The sequence below is a fragment of the Bubalus bubalis genome, chromosome 5 (assembly GCF_019923935.1).
Source record: "Bubalus bubalis isolate 160015118507 breed Murrah chromosome 5, NDDB_SH_1, whole genome shotgun sequence".
Taxonomy (NCBI): Eukaryota; Metazoa; Chordata; class Mammalia; order Artiodactyla; family Bovidae; genus Bubalus; species Bubalus bubalis.
In genome coordinates, this window is record NC_059161.1 from 89,758,090 (window position 1) to 89,781,384 (window position 23,295).

At 35.3% G+C, this 23,295-nt stretch overlaps 1 protein-coding gene and 1 pseudogene across 4 annotated transcripts in view; both read right to left on the minus strand.

Annotated features, from left to right (window-relative positions):
• The window catches only part of EED (embryonic ectoderm development), a 31,178-nt gene that overhangs the window by 910 nt on the left and 6,973 nt on the right, over positions 1-23,295 (minus strand). For 2 of the 4 annotated variants that reach the window (XM_025286193.3, XM_025286192.3), the window contains exons 3-11: positions 23,082-23,174; positions 19,409-19,474; positions 17,977-18,102; positions 17,260-17,341; positions 14,305-14,396; positions 12,422-12,555; positions 10,318-10,423; positions 9,101-9,175; positions 507-665 (exon numbers count right to left, since the gene is read on the minus strand). In XM_025286193.3, coding sequence (XP_025141978.1) covers positions 507-665; positions 9,101-9,175; positions 10,318-10,423; positions 12,422-12,555; positions 14,305-14,396; positions 17,260-17,341; positions 17,977-18,102; positions 19,409-19,474; positions 23,082-23,174 — 933 coding nt within the window. Of the gene's footprint in view, positions 1-506; positions 666-9,100; positions 9,176-9,275; positions 9,361-10,317; positions 10,424-12,421; positions 12,556-14,304; positions 14,397-17,259; positions 17,342-17,976; positions 18,103-19,408; positions 19,475-23,081; positions 23,175-23,295 lie in introns of those variants that run through there. The other 2 variants (XM_025286194.2, XM_006067328.4) reach the window with 2 other exon arrangements.
• LOC112585005 lies at positions 14,317-15,699 on the minus strand (annotated as a pseudogene).

A 23,295-nucleotide genomic window follows, 5' to 3' on the forward strand; every position in this document is an offset into this window, starting at 1 on the left:
GCAAATTTTTGAAGAACTATACAATGTACACAATTAGCATATATTCTTCATTCTGCCCTAAAGAACTATAATAAAAGCCACAGAAAATTTCCAAAGCTTTTATATAGAAAGAAATAACCAAGTAATTTGTTACCATAAAATTCTAATACCAAACTTCTGTAAAATTTTAGATAACTAATATTTTGTCTCTATCTTCCATGCTGGTTTTCTATATAAGAAGATGAAAATTCTAATCACCAAAACATTAAATCTTACTAACAGATGTTATGGAAAGTAAACACCTAACTGCCACCATTGACACCTGTCAATTTCATCTATAATAAGCACTGCAGATGGTGTGCAGAGCCACAAGGGGAGAATAAATAACATCAAAGGCCAAAGCAAATAATACAAAAAATCAAGGTAGATTACACTTAAAGAGGAAAGAGAACACAGATGCACTCAGAGAAAACTAAAATTGCATGGTTTTAAGTCAAATAATTTCAAAATGTAAAATATGCTGCTACCTTTTGCCAGAAATCCATAGAAAACCTCATGTACCAAATGTCACACTGGCTGTAATCAAATCGCCCAAGAATAGTCACATTAGACTCACTGGGTTTAATTTTATCTATATCATCTTCCATTTTGCCAGGTTTCCAGCACACAATGGCATTTTCACAAGACTTAAAAAAAAGACACAAGATAAAAAAGAAATGTTAATTGTAGAACTGAATTTTAAACATTACAAACAAAGCTTTTCTCAACTATCATTTCAGAATTCACAGCTCTTTAAACCTGGTTATCCCTCAACTGAGTCCAATGATAAACATATTCATTTGTATTTGCAGAATCAGTATCTACACTTACAGATTATCAACAGATTTTAACAATACAAAAGCATTACACTATCTAGAATATTCATTTTTGAAGTCACAACTTCTCTTCCAAACCAAGTTTTAGCCTTAACTACTTCAGCATACAGAGACTTAAGTATTTTACAGCAAAGATAAAGTTACAAACATATTAGAATACACGGTTCTTCAATATGACCCCTGCTAATTCCATCTTTCTTTATTTCACTTCTAATTTCCTGCGGTTCCAATCTCCTGTGGTTCCCTTTATACAGTTAACTATTAATCCTTCGTCTGCAGTATCTGTACTACATGGTAGGTACTCAATAGATGTTGTAGGAAAGCTAATGAATTCATAGAAGGGGCCTTACAGATCGGATTATACAGAAGGCAATAAAAGCAGTGATTCAATATCCTGACACTGGTAAGGGGATGGGAGTGAAATGGGCTGAGTTACACCTTCTCTGTCCTGCAACAGTGAAATCTTTACATACATTCTACTTTAGTAGCAAGTGGTGGAGAATACAATGGGAGAAGAAAATGCAACACAGAGGGCACTATTTATATTACTGTGTAGGCTAGTGGTTTGCCAGTTAAGGAATCTCTGGCAATGTCTCTGGCTTCCAGTTAACAGAGGCCAGAGAATGCTGAAAACTGCATGTAGAGAACAGCTCCTCCCACAAAAAAAGAACTGTCTGACCTCATTATCTCAGACCCAGGACTGAGAAATCCTGGTGAAGGTGAAGGGTGCTTACTGGAATTTTACAGGACACATTCCACACAACCACATATGGTAGCCCTGTGGGGTTCACTGGCATTTCAATGGTTTAACAGCGGGGTCATAGGGAGATTAGGGAGTGAAGAACATGTTTTTTTCTTCTCTGCCTTTTTTAGATTATATAAAATCCCAGGGTTACAGATCCATTATACAAGTTCTTTATTGTAAAGTACCTTAGAGAGCACCCAGTCTGGTGACTCTTTTAAGTGCACAGTTGGATTGACAGCCTGTAGAGCTTTCTTTAAAACACATCTTGGTCCCAACCCCACTGAATCACAATTTCTGAGAGAGGAGGCCAAAGCAGCAGAATTGTAACATAGCTCTTCAAGTGCTTCTTACTGACTGTACTGGTAAAGGACCCTTAGTCAGTAGAATCCCCTCACAGAGAGCTAAAGCATAGGGAGGTAAAAAGAGTCTACCCACACTAATGGATGGCTGTACTTGAAAGTCATCCAGAGAGCTCCTAACAATTACAAATCCGCAGGTCCTTGTGCCAGATGTAGAATACATGGGGATGAAGCTTAGGAATCTGTTTTTACAATGTCCTCCCAGTAGTTCTGATGTGGAGCCAGATTTGAGACCACCAATACTCAGTTCAGCCTCTTACCTAAAACGCAGATATCTTTTCCTATCATCTGATTAAGTTCTAAGAGCAGAAATTTTAGACCTACTGCCTTTTTACATCTGCTTCCAGCAACCAATGAAGTAGAGGTACTTTTCCCTATTCATCTCACTAAATACAACTTAAGAGTCTGAAGGGCAGGGAAGAGGCAGACTGGTTAAGGACCCTGGGACATGAGGGACACTGAGTTCCTTGGTTTTCTTTTGCCTCCTTTCTGTATCCCAGACTACATGCTAGAGAAGGTAGTGACTCAACAAAGCTAAAGACAAAACAAACCCCCCAAAGCCTACTCTCTCCAAAGGACCAGTAAAGTGGCAACCCAGCATAAGAGAAAATTTTCAGGTAAACAATACCACAGAAAAAACTGTGGACCTGCCCACATACGAACCAGCAAAGTCCCAGTGGGGATCCCTTCTCACAGGTGGTAACTAAACACTTCAAGTACATAATACCCTGCTGACTCCTCCCTACCCCTCATGGTAATGACGTGACTCCTCCTCCTCCTCTCTGGCTGGGGTTGTATTAGAGGCAGGGTAGCAAAGAGTCAAGAGAAGTGGACGACAGAGGATGAGATGGTTGGATGGCATCACTGACTCAATGGACATGAGTTTGAGCGAGCTCAGAGAATTGGTGATGGACAGGGAGGCCTGGCGTGCTGCAGTCCATGGGTCGCAAAGAGTCAGTACGACTGAGCGACTGAACTGACTGACTGAACTGAGCAGAGCACCAGGATGTTCACAACCACCTACCACAGTGTCAGCCGAGACCACCCAGGGAGCAGTCATGCGGGCTCCAAACCCCACTCTGCTAGGGCGGTGTCAGCGGAGTCCCCGAGAAAAGCCTGAACTCCTGCCCCATAGAAAAGAGACATCACCACCAAGTCAACCAAGTGGGGAATGTCCCCTGCGACCTGCCAATCATGAAGCAGCATTCACTTTACAGCTGAAAATTTATCAAAGGAAGCCTGCTGTAAGAGAGCTAAATAAGAGCCCGAGTTTCCTAACAGTACCCAAAATATCCATATCTCCATCAAAATTCATTTTTCATACCAAGAAATGTAAAATCTCAACTTTAATGAGAAATTATAACAAGAGACACAAACAATGAGATGACACAGATGTTAGAACTATCTGACAAGGATTTTAGAGCAGAGTCGGACACGACTGAGTGACTGAACTGAACTGATCATAAAAATGCTTCACCCTAATACAAAATTAAAAGTAAAAAATCTGGAAAAAAAGATGGTTCAATAAGAAATTACAAACACACTTAGAATACAGTCTCAGCAAAGAAAAGAAAAGATAAGAACCATGTGGAAATTTTAGAACTAAAAATACTATAATCAAAATAAAGAACAACTGAAGGGCTCACCAGAGAAGAGAGATGAGAGTCAGTAAATTTAAAGTCAGAACGTAGAAATTACCCAATTTGAACAAGACTTGAACAAAGAAGTTACCAACTGAAAAAAGAAAAACAGACTTATTAAATGACAGAGTCTCAGGGACCAAACAAAAAATCTAAAGTATCATTAGAGGAGAGCGGGGAGAAAAAGGGGATTAAAAAAGAATTTGAGTAATGGCTGAAAAATCCCCATATTTGGGACGAATTATGTCCCCTAAAGACCTACAGATTCAAGACAGTAAATGAATCCCTCAAACACATCAATATCAAGCTGAGCACAGTCAAACTTCTGAAAACTAAAAATAAAGGAAAAAAAAAAATTCCCAAAGCAGTTAAGTCAGAAAGAATACCTAAGCTATAAGGAAAAACCAATTCCAATGGTGGCAGATGTCTCATTACAAATGACAGAGACAAGAAAGAGGGGGAACAACATTGTTCAAATGTTTAAAGAAAGAACTGTGGGATTCACTGAATCCTCTATACACTTCAGGAATAAATTGGAAATGAGGACATCCCTAAACTAAGAAAAACTAAAAGAATCTGTCAACATTCTAAATCAATAGCTACAGAATGTTCTACGAACAGAAAGGAAATGATAAAAGAAGGAATCTTGGAATATTAGAAAGGAGGAATGAACAACAGAAAAAGCAAAATGAGTAAACACAAAATTCTCCTTTTCTTCAAGTTTTTAAATTCTGCTTGATGGTTCAAGCAAAAATTTTAATATTATTTAACAAAGTTCTCAATTGTAAAGGAAATATTTAAAACAATTATAAGTGCAGGACAAAGTGGGAGATAAGCTTCCTATACTGCATTTAAAGTGGTAAAATGCTGATATACTGATTATCACATACATATATTGCAACTCCCAGAGCAAATATAAAAACAAAACAAACTACACAAAGAAATACACTCAGAGGTAGTACAGATAAATCAAATTGGAATTTTAAAATATGTGCGTATAACCTACAGGAATTTAGGGGAGAAAACCCAGAAAAATGAAAAAAAAAAAAAAAAAAAAATTAAATGTCAGACAATGTAACAATCGGTAAGTTTAAGGCTCAAATACAGTCTAAATTTACAAGCTAAAACAGTTTCTCAAAGTGAATTAAAAAACAGTATGACCCAACTGTATGTTGTAAGAAACTCACTTCAAATGTAAGAATACACATAGATTAAAGGTAAAGGGTTTGAAATAGATATACCATGTAAGCATTAATTAAAGGAAAGAAAGAACGGCTATACTATAAGATAAAAGGAGACATCAAAGCAAAAAAATCTGCCAGAGATAGAGATGGGCCTTCCACAATGATAAAAGGGTCAAGCTACCAAGAAAAAGCAATACTAAATGTGTATATGCTAACCAACAGACCTGCAATATGTCACAGAACTGAAGGAGAAAGGGAAAAATTCATGATTATAGTTGAAGACTTCAGCACTTAAGAGCAGACAGACATCAACAAAGAAACAGAAGAATTCAACCACAGTCAACCAATAGGATCTTGGATAAGGAAATGGCAACCCACTCCATTGTTCTTGCCTGGAGAATCCCAGGGACTGGGAAGCCTGGTGGGCTGCCGTCTATGAGGTCGCACAGAGTCGGACACAACTGAAGAGACTTAGCAGCAGCAGCAACCAATAGGATCTAGCTGACATTTACAGAACACTCCACCTAACAATAGAACACGTTCTTTTCAAGCTCCCATGGAACATACCCAAAACAGGGTCATAAAACAAATCTGAAAAATTTTAAAGAATCAGAATCATAAAGAATATATACTGACTGACCAAAATGGAATCAAACTAGAATCAGAAGAGAAAGATAATGAAACTTTTCCAACACCTAAAAACTAAATGGGCTTCCCTAGTAGCTTAGTCAGTAAAGAATCTGCCTGCACTGCAGGAGACCCAGGTTTGATCCCTGGGTTGGGAAGATCCCCTGAAGAAGAGAATGGTAACCCAGTACTCTTGCCTGGAAAATCCTATGGACAGAGGACCCTGGCAGGCTACATACAGTCCATGGGGTTGCAAAGAGTCAGACATGACTCAGTGACTAAACCACTACCAAAAACTAAATAGCACATTGCATATCAAAAAAATTTTTGTGAGAAGCAGCTAAAGCAGTGCTGACTGGGAAATTTATAGCACCAAAAGCTTACATTAGAAAAGTCTTGACTAAATAATCTAAGCTCCCAAAACTAGCAAACAGAAAAACAAAATACACTCATAGGAAACTAAAAAAAGGGAGACAGGAGGTAACAAAATAATTTTGACAAACTCCTAAAAAGATTGACAGAAGAGAAGAAGACATAAATTACTGATTTCAGGAATGAAACAGGGGCTATCACTAAAGACCTTGCAGATATCAAAAGGGTAATAAGGGAATACTCAAACAGCTCTCCACACATAAATTTTCTATTAGATGGGATGGATCAATTCCTGAAATAGCACGAACTACCACAACTCACCCAATATGAAACTTCATTAGAACAACCTTTTCACTTTTAAGGAAATCAAGTTTTTAATTTTTAAATTCCTCCTCAAAAATTTTTAGGCCCAAATGCCAGTATTATCGATATCAAAACCAGACAAAGACAACTAACAAAACTTCAGACCAATATTATATCTCATTAATACACATAAAATTCTTAACAAATATTAGCAAACAGAATTCAGCAACATATAAAAAGAATTATACAGCATGACCAAGTAAACTTATTCCAGTGATTCAATATTCAAAAACAATCAGTGCAGTTCATTGCATTAACAGGCTAAAATAGAAAAAACAATGATCCTATCAGTTGATGCTGAAAAAGCATTTGACAAACTTCAACACCTATTCATGATAAAACTCTGAAAAAATTAGGAAAAAGAACAACTCTCAACTGGATATAGAACATCTACAAAAATCATACAGCTAGGACTTCCACGGTGGTCCAGAGTGGCTGGCAATACAGGGGACACTGGTTTGATCCCTGGCGGGGGAACTAAAATCCCTCATGCCACAGGGCAGCTATGCCCACGCACCACAACCAGAGAGCCCATGTGGTACAAGGAAAGATCCTGAATGAGGTGACGAAGGTCCCGAGTGCCACTACTAAGACCTGACACAGCCCAAAAATAAGTACTAAAAAAGAATCATACAGCTGATATGTGTAATTGCAAAAGACTGAATTCTTTCCCCCTTTAACATAAGAAACAAGCCTAGGAAGTCTTCTCTTAACACATTACTGACCAGAGACATATTAATATATCTTTTGTTACCTGAATGCTATTGACTGGAGATGTATCAATGTTTTGGGTTCATCATACAACTTATGACTGTCATTATCACTTACATTTTGTTCCAACTCTGTGTATATTATAAACATAAAATTTTCAGAACTGACATGTCACGAAATTTGAGGAAGAATTTTTCAGTGAATTTTATGCAGATACGTTCTATGTCTAAGTGACATATATACTAGTGTCTCAGAAGATGATAGTTCTTCCAGAATATAGTTCTAATTCAGATGATGTGAATATCAGACCAACAAAAAATCTTAGTGATAGATTCTGATACAAAGTGAAAATGCTACAGTGCAGGAGACTGCTCCTGTACTTCTACAGCAGAGTGGACTGAAGACAACATTTCACAAAAATTGGAGGAATTACAGGTATGTCAGGTGTAACTGACCACAGGTACCTGTACAGTGTTAGTGAAATAACAGAACTAATTTTTGACCAGTCAAAATAAATATCACCGGCCACAGGAGTTAGTTTCTGCAAAAATCCCCCGGTCATTAATGAGTTAACACTGCTATTCAATGTAGCGCCAGAATCTTGTCAGTTAAATGAGACAAGAAATGGAAAGTTCTTTACAAATTCAGTTCAGAAAGGAATATACAAAAACTGTCCTTATTTAGAGATGAAATGATTTATGTAGAAAATCCCAAGTAATTAGCCAAAAAAAAAACCCCTCCAACTACCCTTCTTGAACTATAAGTAGTTAAAATAGATAGGACTCAAGATTAATACACAAAAATAAATTTATTTCTATATATTAGCAATGAACACAAAGAGATGGAAATCAGAAATACCATTTATTATAGTCACTCAAAAAAGAGAAATACTTAAGGTATACATCTAACAAAGTAGGTACAGGACTTGCATGCTCAAAACTACAAAATGCTGGGGGATTCCCTGGTGGCTCAGTGGTGAAGAATCCATCTGCCAATGCAGGAGACATGGGTTTGATCCCTGATCGAGGAAGATCCCACATGCCACAGAGCTTAGCCCATGCACTGCAGAGGACAGAGCCTGTCCTCTGCAACAAGAGAAGCCACTGCAACGAGGAGTCCACGCACAACTAGAGAGGAGCCCTCACTCGCCACAACTAGAGAAAAGCCTATGCAGCAAAAAAACCCCACCACACCCAAAAAACAAAATAAAAAACATTATATTTAAAAAAACCTACAAAATGCTGATAATAAAAAATCAAAGAAGGTCTAAATAAATGAACAGACATACCAGTCAAGGACAAGAAAACTAAGCAGAGTAGATATTAATTCACCACCAAATTGATACACAGGTTTAACACAATTCCAATTAAAATGTTCCTTACCCTCAAAGAAATTCCAGCAAGATTTTCAGTAAATGTAGACAAGATAATTCTAGACCTTATATAGAAAGGCAAAGGAACTAGACGAAAATAATTTTGAAAAAGAATAAAGTGGATGAAATCACTCTACCAATTCCAAGACTTATTACAGAGCTAGAGTAATCAAGCCTGTGTATGTAGTGCTGGTAGAGGGAACAGAATAGAATAACCAGAAACAGCCTCATACAAGCATGGCCATACAATTTTGAAAAAAGTGCAAAAAGCAATCCAAAGGAGGAAAGACAGGCTTTCAACAAATGGTACTGGAACAACTGGATAAACTATAGGCAAAAATGAACTTTCTACCTAAATGTCATATAAAAACTAACTTAAAATGGACCATAAATTTAATATAAAACATTACAAAAACTTTTGAAGGAAACACAGGGGAAAATCTTTAGGATCCAGGGCTTAGTGAAGAGCATTTCAAAATAATAGCAAAAGCATTATCCATAAAAAATAATTAAAAAAAAAATAAATTAAACTTTATCAAAACTGCAAATATTTGCTCTGCAAAAGACCCTGTTAAGAGAATGAAAAGACAAGCTACAGACTGGAAGAGAAAATTTGCAAACTACTTATCTGACACAGGATTTAGAATATATGAAGAACTTTCAAAACTCAACAGTAAAAAAAACAAAACAAATCCAATTAGAAAATGAGCAGAAGATACGAAGAGACATCATTGAAAGGATATATGGATGGCAAATAAGCACATAAAAAAGATGTTCAACACCACTAACCATCAGGGAAATGTAAATTAAGACCATGATGATGTATCACTACACACCTATCAGAACAGCTAGAATAAAAAATAGTGACAGTACCAAATGCTGGCGAAGATTCGAAGACACTGCATCTTTCATACATTGCTGGTGGGAATGTAAAATGGCACGGCCACTCTGGAAAATAGTTTGGCAGGTTCTTAAAAAACTAAACAAACGTAACCATGACCCAGCAATTGCCCTTCTAGGCATTTATCCCAGAGAAGTGAAAACTTACGTAAGTCCACACAAAAACCTACACACGACTGTTCAATAGCAGCTTTATTTGTAACAGGCCAAAAACTGGAAAGGACCAAAATGTCCTACAATAGATGAATAAGGTTAAATAAACTGTGGTACATCCATACCATGGGGTACTATTTAGCAACTAAAAGGGAGACCTATGATATACACAACTTGGATGGCATTATACTGAGTGAAAAATAATCTTAAAAGGTCCCATACAGAAACATTCTTAAAATGACAAAATCACATGTGATAAAATAACATACAACTATACATACACATACACTTATAATGTCAATTTCCTGGATTTGATACTGTATATATAAGGTGTAACCAATGGCAGAAACTGGGTGAAGGACGATGTGAAACCTCTCTAAACTGTCTTTGAAACTTCCTGTGGATTTAATTTCAAAATCAAAGGTTAAAAAATAAAAAAGTAAAATTTTTTCTTTACCCTCATTGGTAAGGAAAAAATAAATAATCAGGCTCTGCCCAAGAAAAAGTGAAATGCCCTGAAACCTATACCAAGAAGAAACTGGATAGCAATTTGTTCAAATCTGACAATCCTAAATGTTCAGATGACATCACCACCAACTTCCCTAAATTATCAGTAGAAAAAATATATATCAACATACTAGAGCAGGGGCTGGCAAACTAGAGCCCATGAGCCAACTCCATCTGTTTGTTTTTATACATGTAAATTCACTAAAATGGACACAAACATTCAAAACAAAAACCAAAAAAAACACTACTGGCTTTAGATATTGGTAATTTTACAGTAACACTGGATATCAGAGAATATCATCTTGCAAGTTAACATTTTTTTTTCTTACTGGAGCACAAATTATAGTTCATCAGGATGTTTTATGCCTAAAATAAGTTTCTGAAGTTTCAAAGTATCATGAGACTTAAAAAAAAAAAAAAGCCATTTCCCATCTGTTACACAATTTATCAACTGCATAAAAAACTGTGCTCCCTGCAGAGTTCCAACTCACACAAACAATGGAAATACAGCTTAACAACAGTTACCATACCTTGGAAAGTATCAAATCACCTAACCATCGCACACAATCGACATAATTTCTATGTATGTCTCTGGTAGAAAAGTCAGGAAAATGAATTTTCTGAGAAATAAATGGCCTGAAATAGAAATAACAAAAGTTAAGAGAAAAATGTGTAGCAGAAGCTCACTAATTTTCCTTTTAGGATTTATAAAACTCTGAAAAGAAAAACAGATGAGTATTAGTTCGTCTATGTTCCTATAAAACTAAATACCTTCTGATCTGTTTACCGGCAACTAAAATCTCATTCCGTTTTTGTTTCTACATTTTACTCCATTATTAGCTCGCAACTGAATTCTGTATTTATCCTATGAAATTTCATTTATAATAACTGCAACTTTATGCCTTACTATATATAGACCAAAATCAATTATTTCAATTCTGGTTATCTTAACCAATAACAAAAGACATCTGCTTAGAGCTGAAAATTTCTCATAGAAGATGCTAAGCTACCAACTCAATCCTTTCATATTAACAATGGTCTATGAAAGTTAACACACCTACCTTATTTCAAAAGATAGTCATCTTTCAGAAACAATGACACACTTCAAAGTCTGGTAAAGATAAAGTTAGGTGCGAATCCTGCCTAGAACAACAATTTCTGAAGATGACATCTGACAGGAATTTGACATTTATTAGTTAGAACTTTTCCTGTATTTAGAAAAGTAAAATATGGCACAATTTTTCCTTAAAGATGTTTGTGACAAAACCATAAGCTAGAGAAGTTGCTACCAGTTCTTCAGTTAATTAAATGTATACCTAACATTTCTAATCTAGTAAGTGATTCAGTTTTTAAAGTGAAGTAACTGAAGAAGTATCACATGCCATGAATTAGTTGTATCTTGGGCACAAGTCTTCTCTTTGGCTTTTCCCTCATACATAAAAAGGATGTTGGGCTCAATCATTTCAAATACATTTTCCAATTCAAATTGTGGGATCTTTTTTTTACCTTTTTTGGGTGGCTCACAGGATCTCAGTTCCCCAGCCAGGGACTGAACTAGGGCCACAGCAGTGAAAGCCTGGAATCCTAACCCCTCGGCCACCAGGAAACTCCCAGATCTTTTCTTTATTAAAACATTAAAATGTTATTAATGACTTGATATAAATTCTTAACTACTATAGCTTTATTAATTGCTTTTTAGCCAAATATGTATTATAATCTATGGTTAACCTCTTTCAAGAAGACCAGCATAATTCACTGTTACTTTCTGTAAGCTGTAAAATACAACAACTTCTATTTATTCCAGAGCTCTAGAAAATATAAAAACATAAATTTAATATTGTACTAACCCCTGATGTTTTAAAACAGAATTTAAAAGCTGTGCCAATTCTTAAGAGGCCTGAGATGTGATGAATGTCACTGTATTAAAATATTTACTTATGGTTACAAATTCAACTAACAATCTACTCATAATGTGGGTCGATAACCAGGGAATTAACTGCTAAAATGAAAAGAGCAAACAAAGTTAACATTTACAAACATAGGATAGTCATAGTGAAAGAGTTAATAGCTTGATAAGATTCTGAAAAAGAGAGTAAATTAATTAAGAACTGAGGTTTTTCAAAAATAAGAAAACTGAAAAGTTCCCACAAGTAGTCCCTAAGAACAAAGCTCCTGCTTTTGAATTTTCTCTGTTTAGTGACATGAGTATCATTTAAAGGAAAGCATTAAAAAATAAATAAATAAATAAAGGAAAGCATTTATCATGAATTAAAGTTAAGAACCTCATTGAAAAAATTATGACTTACTGTCTTTAATTAGAATTTACAGGGTTGACAAGCAGTGCTAATAACATTAGCACATGCATAACTAAATAAAATATGTGAAATGGGCTACTAAATTAAGAGAAAAATATAACTGAAAGGGATTTTGAAAAATGAGCCACAAACATAATTAGATAAAAATAAAGGCTTTCATTTAAATTCAATGAGTTTTATGGCATATAAATTATACCTTAGTTATTAAAAGAGGGGGTTCTCAACTCCATACTGGAGACTTATATAACAATTTTTGAAAAAGTAAAACACTATTCAAAGGCATGAGATAGCACATTGTTTTAAACACTACAGCTGTTACCTGTTAGTTTTATTTGGGTTATAATCATAAGATTCCTTAATCGCATTCATCATTCTCTTTGAATTGATCCTCCAAAGTTTAAGAGAGTGATCCATACCACAAGACATTATTTTTTCACCCAAAAGATCATAATCCTGTATATAAAACAGAAAAGCTTAAATTAAATATGTAAATTATTTCCCCAAATTATGCTGATTTTCATCTCATGTCCAGTATTGTGAAAACTGTATTTCAAACCACAACACTAACATTTTGTGTTTCATATATACAGGCCATAAGTCACAAAGTTTTTACCACTTTCAAGATTTACTTTTAACTGACTTGTTATCACCACAATATATGAGCTTATGCAATATGGCAGGTAAGAAGTAAACTCTTTTAATTTAGTTTTATCTATTCAATTATCTTTAGCCAATTTGATTTTGAAGGCTGAATCTAATGCTGAGGTAAAACAATTATTCTATGACATAAAAACCTGAATGGTTGTTATTTTTCTTTGTCCAACCCAGATGAAGCAATGAAACTGGTATCTGCATGTGAAATTAGGAGTCCTTTAAACAACTGAAATTTACTTGTACATCTAAGCCAAAACACTTAGATAAGTTGGGTACCTTGGTTTTAGAGTTCACTTTTTAAATGAATAAAGAAAAATATGTCTTAAAAAGGAAGCAACGTTTCCTCATTTGCTGTTTACTAATTTTTAATGAGCTCCTAACAGATCATCTGTTGTAACAACCTTATTCCACACCTCATCTCACAGATTAGACACTGAGGCTCAGAGATCATTATTTTAGCACATGATACATGTGTCAATGACAATCTCACACATCAATCCTTCTAGCAGTGAACTCCTATTGGTACAAAAGAGATACAACCTACCCCCTACTTTCATGTTAAGAAATAACAGTAGAGAGTTCTATTTAAGGAGAGTACTTTCCTCATTAATCTAGATATTCTATGTTAATCCAACCTTTGAATCAATCATGAACACAGTTTTACAAAAGCCTGAGAGCTTCAGGTTTGGTGTTTATTGAATTCAGAAGTCTGGCAGCTGTAACTTTTCCTAATAACCTCACTATCAATAGCAACAAGACACCTCTAGAGCCAGAAGCTCTCATTTAGTTTTTAAGGAAGGACAGTAGTCTTTGTTTTTTCACACATAAAGCCAGATGGAGTTCTGCAAGTTCTAGAAAATCCTTTAAGGTAGGTATGATTCTCACGAAAGCATATAGGAATATTTAGTACCTCCAATTAAAATATCACATGCTTCAAAATATAATGCCCTTTTAAAATAGTTAAAAAAAAAACCCAAAAACTGAAGAGCTGTAAGACTACTAAATAAGTATGCTACACACAGAACGTAAATAAACCTAAACACAAAATCTGAAACTTAACTAAAAACACTTAATATCACTACAACAGATCAACAGATTGTAATACAAAGCATAAAGACAACACCATGCCATCAAAGGGAGTTATCTAAAAGTCAGTGTGAACAACACCTCCTAGAAATGAGTAACTTATATTTCAACTTCAAATAAAAGGTGAAAAAATTTCTTAATTGCCAAATAGGTTAACCTTTTCCTTTAATAACTGAGAAACAACAAAAGGTCACTTCGTGATTTTAGATGAAAAAAGGAAAAGAACAAGTTCACAGAATTCTTTCATGAGAATCCAGGCGCTGGTAAAACATGTGCAAGAGTACAGATAAAACACAAAGAGCCTACTTGCTTTATTTCTTCATCTTTAAGTTAAAACCTTGTCTGTCACAGTCAATGAAATACCTGCCTGCCAAGCTACATGAAACAAACCACACGCTTTCTTATCGGGAGTGCTCCCAGCTTTGTAGCCTGAAGGTCACTGCCCTGCAGCTTTCAACTTACAGCACTTAGAACTTCATCTCTGTGCCCTTCTACACCTCCAAATATTGCCACCAGAGTGTCCGTCTGGATATTCCATAATCGTAAAGCATGATCTAGTACAGACACAAAAAAATAACAAACTTTTATCATTCATTTACTGTGGACATTTAATATGTCTTTAAAGAAAAAACTACCAAAGTCTGGACTTAACTCATTCACAGTAATGACTAAGAAGGAATCCATATCATATAGGAACTTAAAATATTTATATTACTTGTAGATTTAACTAGGTATGAGTTCAAACTTTCAAGGGTACTAGTTTTTCCCTCTACCATACCCACATTTACAAATTGAAGAGAACAAAGTAGATTTATAAGATCTCTATAGTAAATCTAAAAATACAATTGAAACATACACATATAGAGTATTATGGACCTTTCAAAAATTCTATAACTGTAATCTGAGCAATCTCATTTTCCACTGAACATCAGCAACAAAATAAATAGAAAGCAATATTCATAAATATAATACCAAGCAGAGTTTGAAATATAACAATGTCTATATTGTATAATATTAACATTATATAATATATTGTTAGTAGTGGAAATAAACATTGCTACAAAAATGACTTCTTTTTGTAGCAATGATTTCAATCTGCATCCAAGTTTTTGTGCAGACATTTACATTTCTCTTGAAGATACATGTACCTAGGAGTGTAATTCTTTTTTTTTTTTTTTTTAACAGTCCCACAGCATTTATTGTCATCTGGTAATAACATAAGGATGAGCAGAACAATATGAATACATGTTTTAGAACTACATCTCTAATAAAGGACACCTAAAACACCAACGGTATTGCCAAACAGTTTCTCACTTCATCTGTCACTTCTAGTTGGAGACACTTTGGAGCAGAGTAATGTTATCTCCTTTTAACATGATCCAACCCAGTTATTTTCTTGACTTTGTTTTAGAATGCATCTCTTCTGCATCATCTAATACGAGGTTCATATACTCATCAAAACCAATGATACAGCCCTCTATCCGCATATTCACTTGCTCATAAAGCCACACCTGAATCCGCGATCTATTTTGCAAGTATCTGAAGATGAGATTGATGGGCTGCACCATCACCTTCTGGCCCTGGCCCCGGTACGCCATGCTGAGGAGTGTAATTCTGTTTATTTTTTTAAGGAACTGCCAGATTGTTTTTCAATGTGCTTACACATTTTACATTCCCACCAACAATGGATGAAGGGGTTCCATATTTTACTGTCTTTTTGACTGCAGTCATCCTAGAAGGTGTGAAGTGGTATCTCACTGTATTTTTGATTTGCATTTCCCTAACAACTAACTCTTGAGAGTCCCTTGGTCTGCAAGGAGATCCAACCAGTCCATTCTGAAGGAGATAAGCCCTGGGTGTTCTTTGGAAGGAATGATGCTAAAGATGAAACTCCAGTACTTTGGCCACCTCATGCGAAGAGTTGACTCACTGGAAAAGACTGATGCTGGGAGGGATTGGGGGCAGGAGGAAAAGGGGACGACAGAGGATGAGATGACTGGATGGCATCACCGACTCAATGGACCTGAGTTTGGGTGAACTCTGGGAGTTGGTGATGGACAGGGAGGCCTAGCGTGCTGTGATTCATGGGGTCGCAAAGAGTCGGACACAACTGAGCAACTGAACTGAACTGAATGATTAACAGTGAGTGCTTTTCCATGTGCTTATTGGACATTCTTGCCTATTCTTTGGAAAGATGTCTACTTAAAGCCTTTGTTTGCTTTTTATTTGGTTGTCTTTTTATTACTGAACTGTATGACCTCTTGATTTAAGTCCCTTATTAGATACACACTTTGCATTTTTTTTTTTCCCTGTAAGTTGTCTTTTCCTTTCTTGAGAGTTTTACTTGCAGAAAAATTCCTGTTCATTGTGAAAAGCTGTTTGAAAAAATGCTCTAACACAATGGGGGAAGAGCAAGATTAAGAAACTGTGATATTAAGAACAAGTAAGGCATTATGGTCTATGTTACTTGTAAAAGAATATCTAAGCCCAGTTACTGTTATTAACAGAAGAGAAAAAGTTATCAGCTCTCTTCTTAGGTGTCTATTTCCAAACAAGCCTTTATAGTTGAAATATCACACTGAAATTTTTTTCATGTAAGAGTTTTAATTTGAGGATATCTTTTAATATGGGGGTTAGGTTATATGTGTGATAGCTGTTAAGAAAAGAATACATTTGACTAGAATAATAATGTAAAAATATGAAAAGAGAAAGGGCAATAAAAAACAAAATGTAGAAATAAGAACAATTCAAATCACTTTAGAGAGCTCAGAAATGATTAAGAATGATTCAGAGGCCTGTCTGAACCCAAAATAAACTTCTAATGCCAACATGGGCATACAGAGCAAGACAATGCTTTCTCTTTGTAAGGAAGGAAAATAAGGAAGAGCTTACGCTGGATAACTTAGCATTTTAAGGAATCCTGTAGGGAATCTTTTATAAAATAGAAGCTTTATAGAGAGAGGCAAAAAACAGCATTATGGATTTTCAGATACACTATTTCTTATTACATGGTTGGAAAGCATCAGATGATTTGCTAGACTACCTTCAAACTATTAAAAATGTTGCAACTTCAGTGATCTGCCATTAAAATTAATAGTTTACTATGATAATTCAATTGAGGATAAAGTTCTAGAACTATCATAATGCAATATGGTAAAGAAGGGTAACACACACCTAATCCTCAGTGTCAATTATTTTATCTACATCTTACAGGAACAGTGTATTTCATGGTCCCATTCTCCAGTTCTTGGTTTGGGGATGCTAATGTAGCCCAAATTTTTCTAAAACTTCTTTCTTTTTAAATTTGGAATTTTCCCTTAGATTAGTTTGTCCCTAAGTTAAACAAAACAAAACAAACAAAACCCAACTCACTGCCAAATAAATACAACTATACAAGGAAATATTTGTTTCTCTTACCTTTACTTACTGACAGGAGAAGATTTGGATCTCTTGGGTGGAATTTCAGCTCATTGATAGCATTTCCATGGCCAACATAGTGCTATAATAAATTTAAGATACTTCAACTTTCATATAAAAATAAATAAATTCATTTTCATTAATCTTAAATGAATGGAAAAATAATTTCACTTGAAGCAGTGGTTCTCAACCTTGGCTGCATATTAAAATCACCTAGCTTGAAGGAAAAGTAAAAGATGTTCAAGTCCCATTTGCAGATATTCTGAGGCACAGCAAGGATTTAAGAGTCTCAGGTAATTCTAATGTGCCCCCAGGGTTAAAGTGATTTGTAAAATTTCTTTTAGTATCAGCTTCCAAGGCTTCACTTTTTAATTCTTTACAAAGTATCCTTGACTCCATACTCCTATTTAGGGGTTCTTGAAAAATGACCTCACTCGTTAGTTATTGTTCATTTAGAGCTTCTCAGGATAAAGCAAAAGAACAGAAATGATTTTAACAGAAAACAGTGCAAATGATAAAAATTTCCCATTTATTCCTTAATTTGCATTATTCAAATGTGACAAAGGTCTCAAAAGACTTGTCTAAAGGAAGCAACAGGCAAAGTACAAACCAAATTAAAAACTGCACAGAAATTGACTCCATTTTAAATTCAACATGCAAGTTTTCACAGGTGTGCATACAAAAAAAGCAGATCTACAATTTAACAAGAAAACCCACCTTTATGCACTGCATTGTTATGGGATTAATTATCCTAATTATGCCTCTAGATCCAGCAACAGCCAGCAGGGGATGGCTTGTATTGCTATCATATGTCCACGCACAAGTGTAAAAGTTTTCATCAGCCTAAGAAATCCCAGTTAAGAAATATAATTTGTTTTTGAAAAGGAAATACATCAATGATCACAATAATGTCCAAAGAAGAAGTTCCCATTTTTCTTTATACCATCAGGGTTGAAACAATGAAGATTTTAGGTCTAAAATCTATACCAAGTGATCAAACAAACCCAATCTTTCCACTCAATTTTGATTACTATTTTGCTGTTTGCACAACTATTTACCTGTCTTTTGAAAGCAGCCACAGCCAATATGTAAATGAATAGGCATAGGTTGTATCCTCCCCAAAATTTATCTATAAAAACAGATTTCCGGAGGAAGGGACAGTCAAGGACTTTGGGAAGATCATGTATACACTGCCGTATTTAAAATGCATAACCAACTAAAACCCTTGTGTAGCACATGGAACTCTGCTCAACATTATGTGCCAGCCTGGATGCGAGTAACGTTTGGGAGACAATGGATACATGTATATGTACGGCTGAGTCCCTTCACTGTTCACCTGAAACTATCACAACATTGTTAACTGGCTATTCCCCAATACAAAATGTTTTTGGTATTAAGAATAAATAATTAAAATTAAAAAACAAAACAAAACAAAACCAGGTGTCCAGTTCCACAGGCTGTAATTTGCTGACCCTGGCTCTATGTCAATAACTCTACGTGCCTCTAGATAAAAATCAGTTAACTATTCAGTTTTCCACCTTCTCCTGTGTGAGACTTTCTCAATACTGCCAAAGGTCACCTCCTTCCTTATCACCTAAGGGAAGACTAAAATGTTCTTTTTCTTACTTGCTAGGTTTTTCAAATGAATCTGGAAGAAATCTTATCACCAAGCTTTGACTGTTGTATCCTCTGGCTTTTTAAAGCTTTCTTTTTCTTTATAAACCCATGTTTTACAATATTTCATTTCCTAAACAAACACGCTTTTTTTTCCCTGTAGGCTCTGCTGACCAAATACTTGATATGACTGTCAGGCACAACTTCTGATCAACCCAAATTCACCAATATCCCTGCCCTGAAATGATAAAAATCTAAGCAAGGTCAAAGAAACAGCAAGTTTTAACTATGTTCTGCTATCACTTTCTATTACTGGATTTCCAGCACTCATCTCTAGCCACCTGTACTGTCCGCCCTCATATCCACCCTGACAGTGGCTTCGCGGGATCAGGAAAACTAGATACCAAGAATCTCTTGGGTAACAATGAAGGAATAGCATTGGATAAAGTTAAGAAAGTAAGGTACAAAAGCTTTGGGGTACTTATTCAAAGTCAATTTCTTTAGCCAATGATACCGAAAACCCAGGAAAGGATACATCAGCATCCACGTAAGACTGCAACAACCGGATTTCTCCTTGTGAATGACATTCATATAAGGTAACCTAATGAAAACAAAAATACAGAAAAGTCTATCTCAAATACAGAAACACACTCTTCAGCTTTTGAACATACTTTATTTTACTGTGCAGTACAGTCAAAAAAACTTTTTTTAAATAAATAATACAGAAAACTATTAAAAAAGGAGAACTCCTTTAAATTTAAGGAAACCATTATAAACTCTCATACATTACATAATTTCCAGAGTATATTAAACACTGTAGTAATAATAATGGTTTCTATTTCCAATGTTTTCAACTTATTCATATAACTGGACCAATTCTTCCAAGTAAATAGAGTTGAGTACCTCACAGTAAAGTATAACTACTTCCTAAAACTGTGGTTTATCCTCTGTTTTTTTTTTTTTTTTTCGGTAGTGCCATACGGCTTGCAAGATCCCAGTTACCTGACCAGAGACTGAACTTAGGCCCATGGCAGTCAAGGTGCAGAGTTCCAACCACTGGACCTCCAGGGAATTCCTGTGGCTTATCCTCTTTAAAGTCTTTGGGTAGTTTTAGAGCATTTATTAATAACATAAAAGAAAATCTAAAATTTGCCTCATGAACATTGCTCATCAAATATTAACTTTCTGTTGTACAGTGGCCCTTTCCATTTATCATTTTCTAAAATTAATAACATATTCACTTTACTCAATTATGTACAGTTGTCCCTCAGTATCTGCAAGGGGATAGGTTCCAGGACACTCACAGATACCAAAATCTGAGAAGGCTCAAGTTCCTCATATAAAATGGCATAGTATTTGCCTATAACCTCACACATCCTCCAGTATACTTTATCTTTAGACCATTGCTGCTGCTCCTGCTGCTGCTAAGTCGCTTCAGCTGTGTCCAACTCTGTGCGACCCCATAGACGGCAGCCCACGAGGCTTCCCCATCCCTGGGATTCTCCAGGCAAGAACACTGGAGTGGGTTGCCATTTCCTTCTCCAATGCATGAAACTGAAAAGTGAAAGTGAAGACGCTCAGTGGTATCCAATTCTTAGTGACCCCATGGACTGCAGCCTACCAGGCTCCTCCGTCCATGGGATTTTCCAGGCAAGAGTACTAGAGTGGGTTGCCATTGCCTTCTCCTAATACAATGCAAATGCTATGCAAATAAAGGTGCCAGCACAAAGCAAATTCAAGTTTTGCTTTTTTGGAACTTTCTGGAATTTTCTTTTCTGAATGTTCTCAATCCATAGTTGGCTGAATCTGTGGATGTGGAACCCCAAGGATACAGAGGGCTTACTCTGTAACACTAAAATTTTTTTAAACACTTTTTGATGTGGACCATTGTCTTTATTGAATTTTTTTTACAATATTGCTTGTTTTATGTTTTGGTTTTTTGGCCCCAAAGCATGTGGGATCTTAGCTCCCCAACCAGGGATAGAACTTGCACCCTCTGCATTAGAAGGCAAAGTCTTAACCACTGGTTCGCTAAGGAAGTCCCTGTAATATTACATTTTTAAAAACCTCTTTCCATTTTTCTTACAGTTTAGTCATGTTAGTAATACTGTTACTAATTTTAATAAGTCTATAAGAACTCTATAAAAATCCTTTAAATCACCTATTAATAAGATAATCTCTACATTAATATTCTAAAAGCATATTCTTTATATGGACATTAACTAGGTCATGTCTTTAGAAAGTATTTTGATTAAAAACAAAAAAAAAAGAGGTCCAAATAGCAGACTTTCTTATAATTCAATAACCTATAATTCAATGTCATTTTAAGTGAAACTAGGGATTTGTTACAAAGCCTGCAACATTACAAGAGGCATTCTGAAGCACAAGTTGTATTAATTCTAATTACACCAACATGCCAATTAATAATAATGATGGTAAAGTTAGTGAAGTATGCTTATAGTGATGTCTTAAAAGTGAATTCAAACCAATTAATGGATTATATTCCCAATTCTCGGAAAAAAATAACCTTAATTTTTTCTTTGAACTGCATCACGTTCCCTCTGAATCACTGTTTTCGAGCTACATATCATAACATACACTTGGCTAAACATAAAAGGGCTGTTATCCAGGTTATCAACTTAAGTAGTGAGTTTCAAATTTTCAGAACTTTAACAACCAATAAAAGCGTCTTCTCTGAATGTAGGGCAACTAACTAAGCCTGTGTGCCACAACTACTGAGCCTATGCTCTACAGCCTAGGAGCCACAATGCTGAGCCCACGTGTCACAGCTACTGAGGCCCTAACGTTCCAGAGCCTGTGCTCCGCAACACGAGAAGCCACCTCAGGAAGAATCCTGTGTACCTCAACTAGGGAGTAATCTATGCTTGCGGTAGAGAAAAGCCCACACAGCAACAAACACCCAGCAGAGCCAATAATAAAGTTATATATATATAAAAACTTCTTTGAAGACTTCCAGGGAATTATTTAAAGCCAAATTTTACTTTTCGGAAAATAGGAATAGGAAGGATTTAGCCCAGAATAGATGCATGCATGTTTGTAAGATTTTCAAACTTTCAGAAAAGAAAAAGAAAAAAGCTTGGAAATATGCTGACATTTGGAAAATACTCAGCTGACAACTCCCAGGTTGGTTTTGACTGATAACAGAACACTAACACTAAAAACATAGATATAGGAAACCAGTGCATTCAAAATCATGGTCTTTTATTTCTCTAACAAGCTTAGCACAATTACTAAAGAAGCATAAGATTGAATTTCACTCAATTAAAATAAAGTTACAGAATACCTCCCAGATTCACCTCCTTCCCTTCCCCTCTTGGGCTAAAGGTAAAACAAGTGACTTTACTGGCAACCCATACCAGTTAGTCAATTTCCCCCATCTTTCTATTTCCAAATACACCAATCTGTTTCTCCATTATTCCTCATAACTCCTAGTACATTATTAATGAATAACCAGAATGTAAGTTAATTAAAAGACTTATTATTAGGAAGACAACTTTTCCAAAATGATTTTAATTTAACAGACTCCTGAGACTCCCCGGTAGGCACTAGTAATCTTCCTTTTTCCCATTCATTTAGAAGTGAATGGAAATAAGTCTTTGCAATCCACTTTTTCAGCCCCAGGTTCAACTAAAAAGTTAAATAACAGTTTACATCAAAACATGTCCACTACGGTTTTTTTCCATGCATTCTCTCAGTTCAAGATATTCTGGCTTCCTTAAATAAAAATAATTCAAAACAAATGTTTACTGTGTATAATTAAAATATTTTCAGTAACTATTATACAAATCCATTGGATTTATGCTTTGCATTTATAGAGAGCAACTAATTACATTTATTATTTTTAAGAAATCACAGACCTGTTACTCCAAGTTGACAAACAACTATCACAGTCACTTGGAAAAAGCAAAGTCAATTTTTTCAGCCACTCAGAACAATATTTATGAAACAAAATATAAATAGAGACTTGTTTCATGAACAATTTTATGAGTATATATGAAAAAAGATGTATTTTCAGTCATGAATATTAGTTTTAATTTTCGACAATTTCTAGAATGTTTCATTTTTACATAAAGGAATGATACTGTCAAATTGGCTATACAAAGTTTACTTCAAAATCATTACACTTCAGTGTTACACTAATACCAGAGACTGATGAGTCAAATGCCAAACAGCCCCTTAACACTCACTCTGTTGCTTCCTACAGTTGCAAACACTAATGGATCTCCTTCTTTACTGTGCCAGTTAAACTGAACTCCAAACAATGGTTGATTATGATCTTCCTATAAAATAACCAAGAAAATAGAAAAATCAATATATTTTAAAAACCAGAAAGGTAGTAAACTGATCATTCCCATTAAAAACCTTCCCCTCCACAAAATGCAAGCTGCAATTTTATCATAC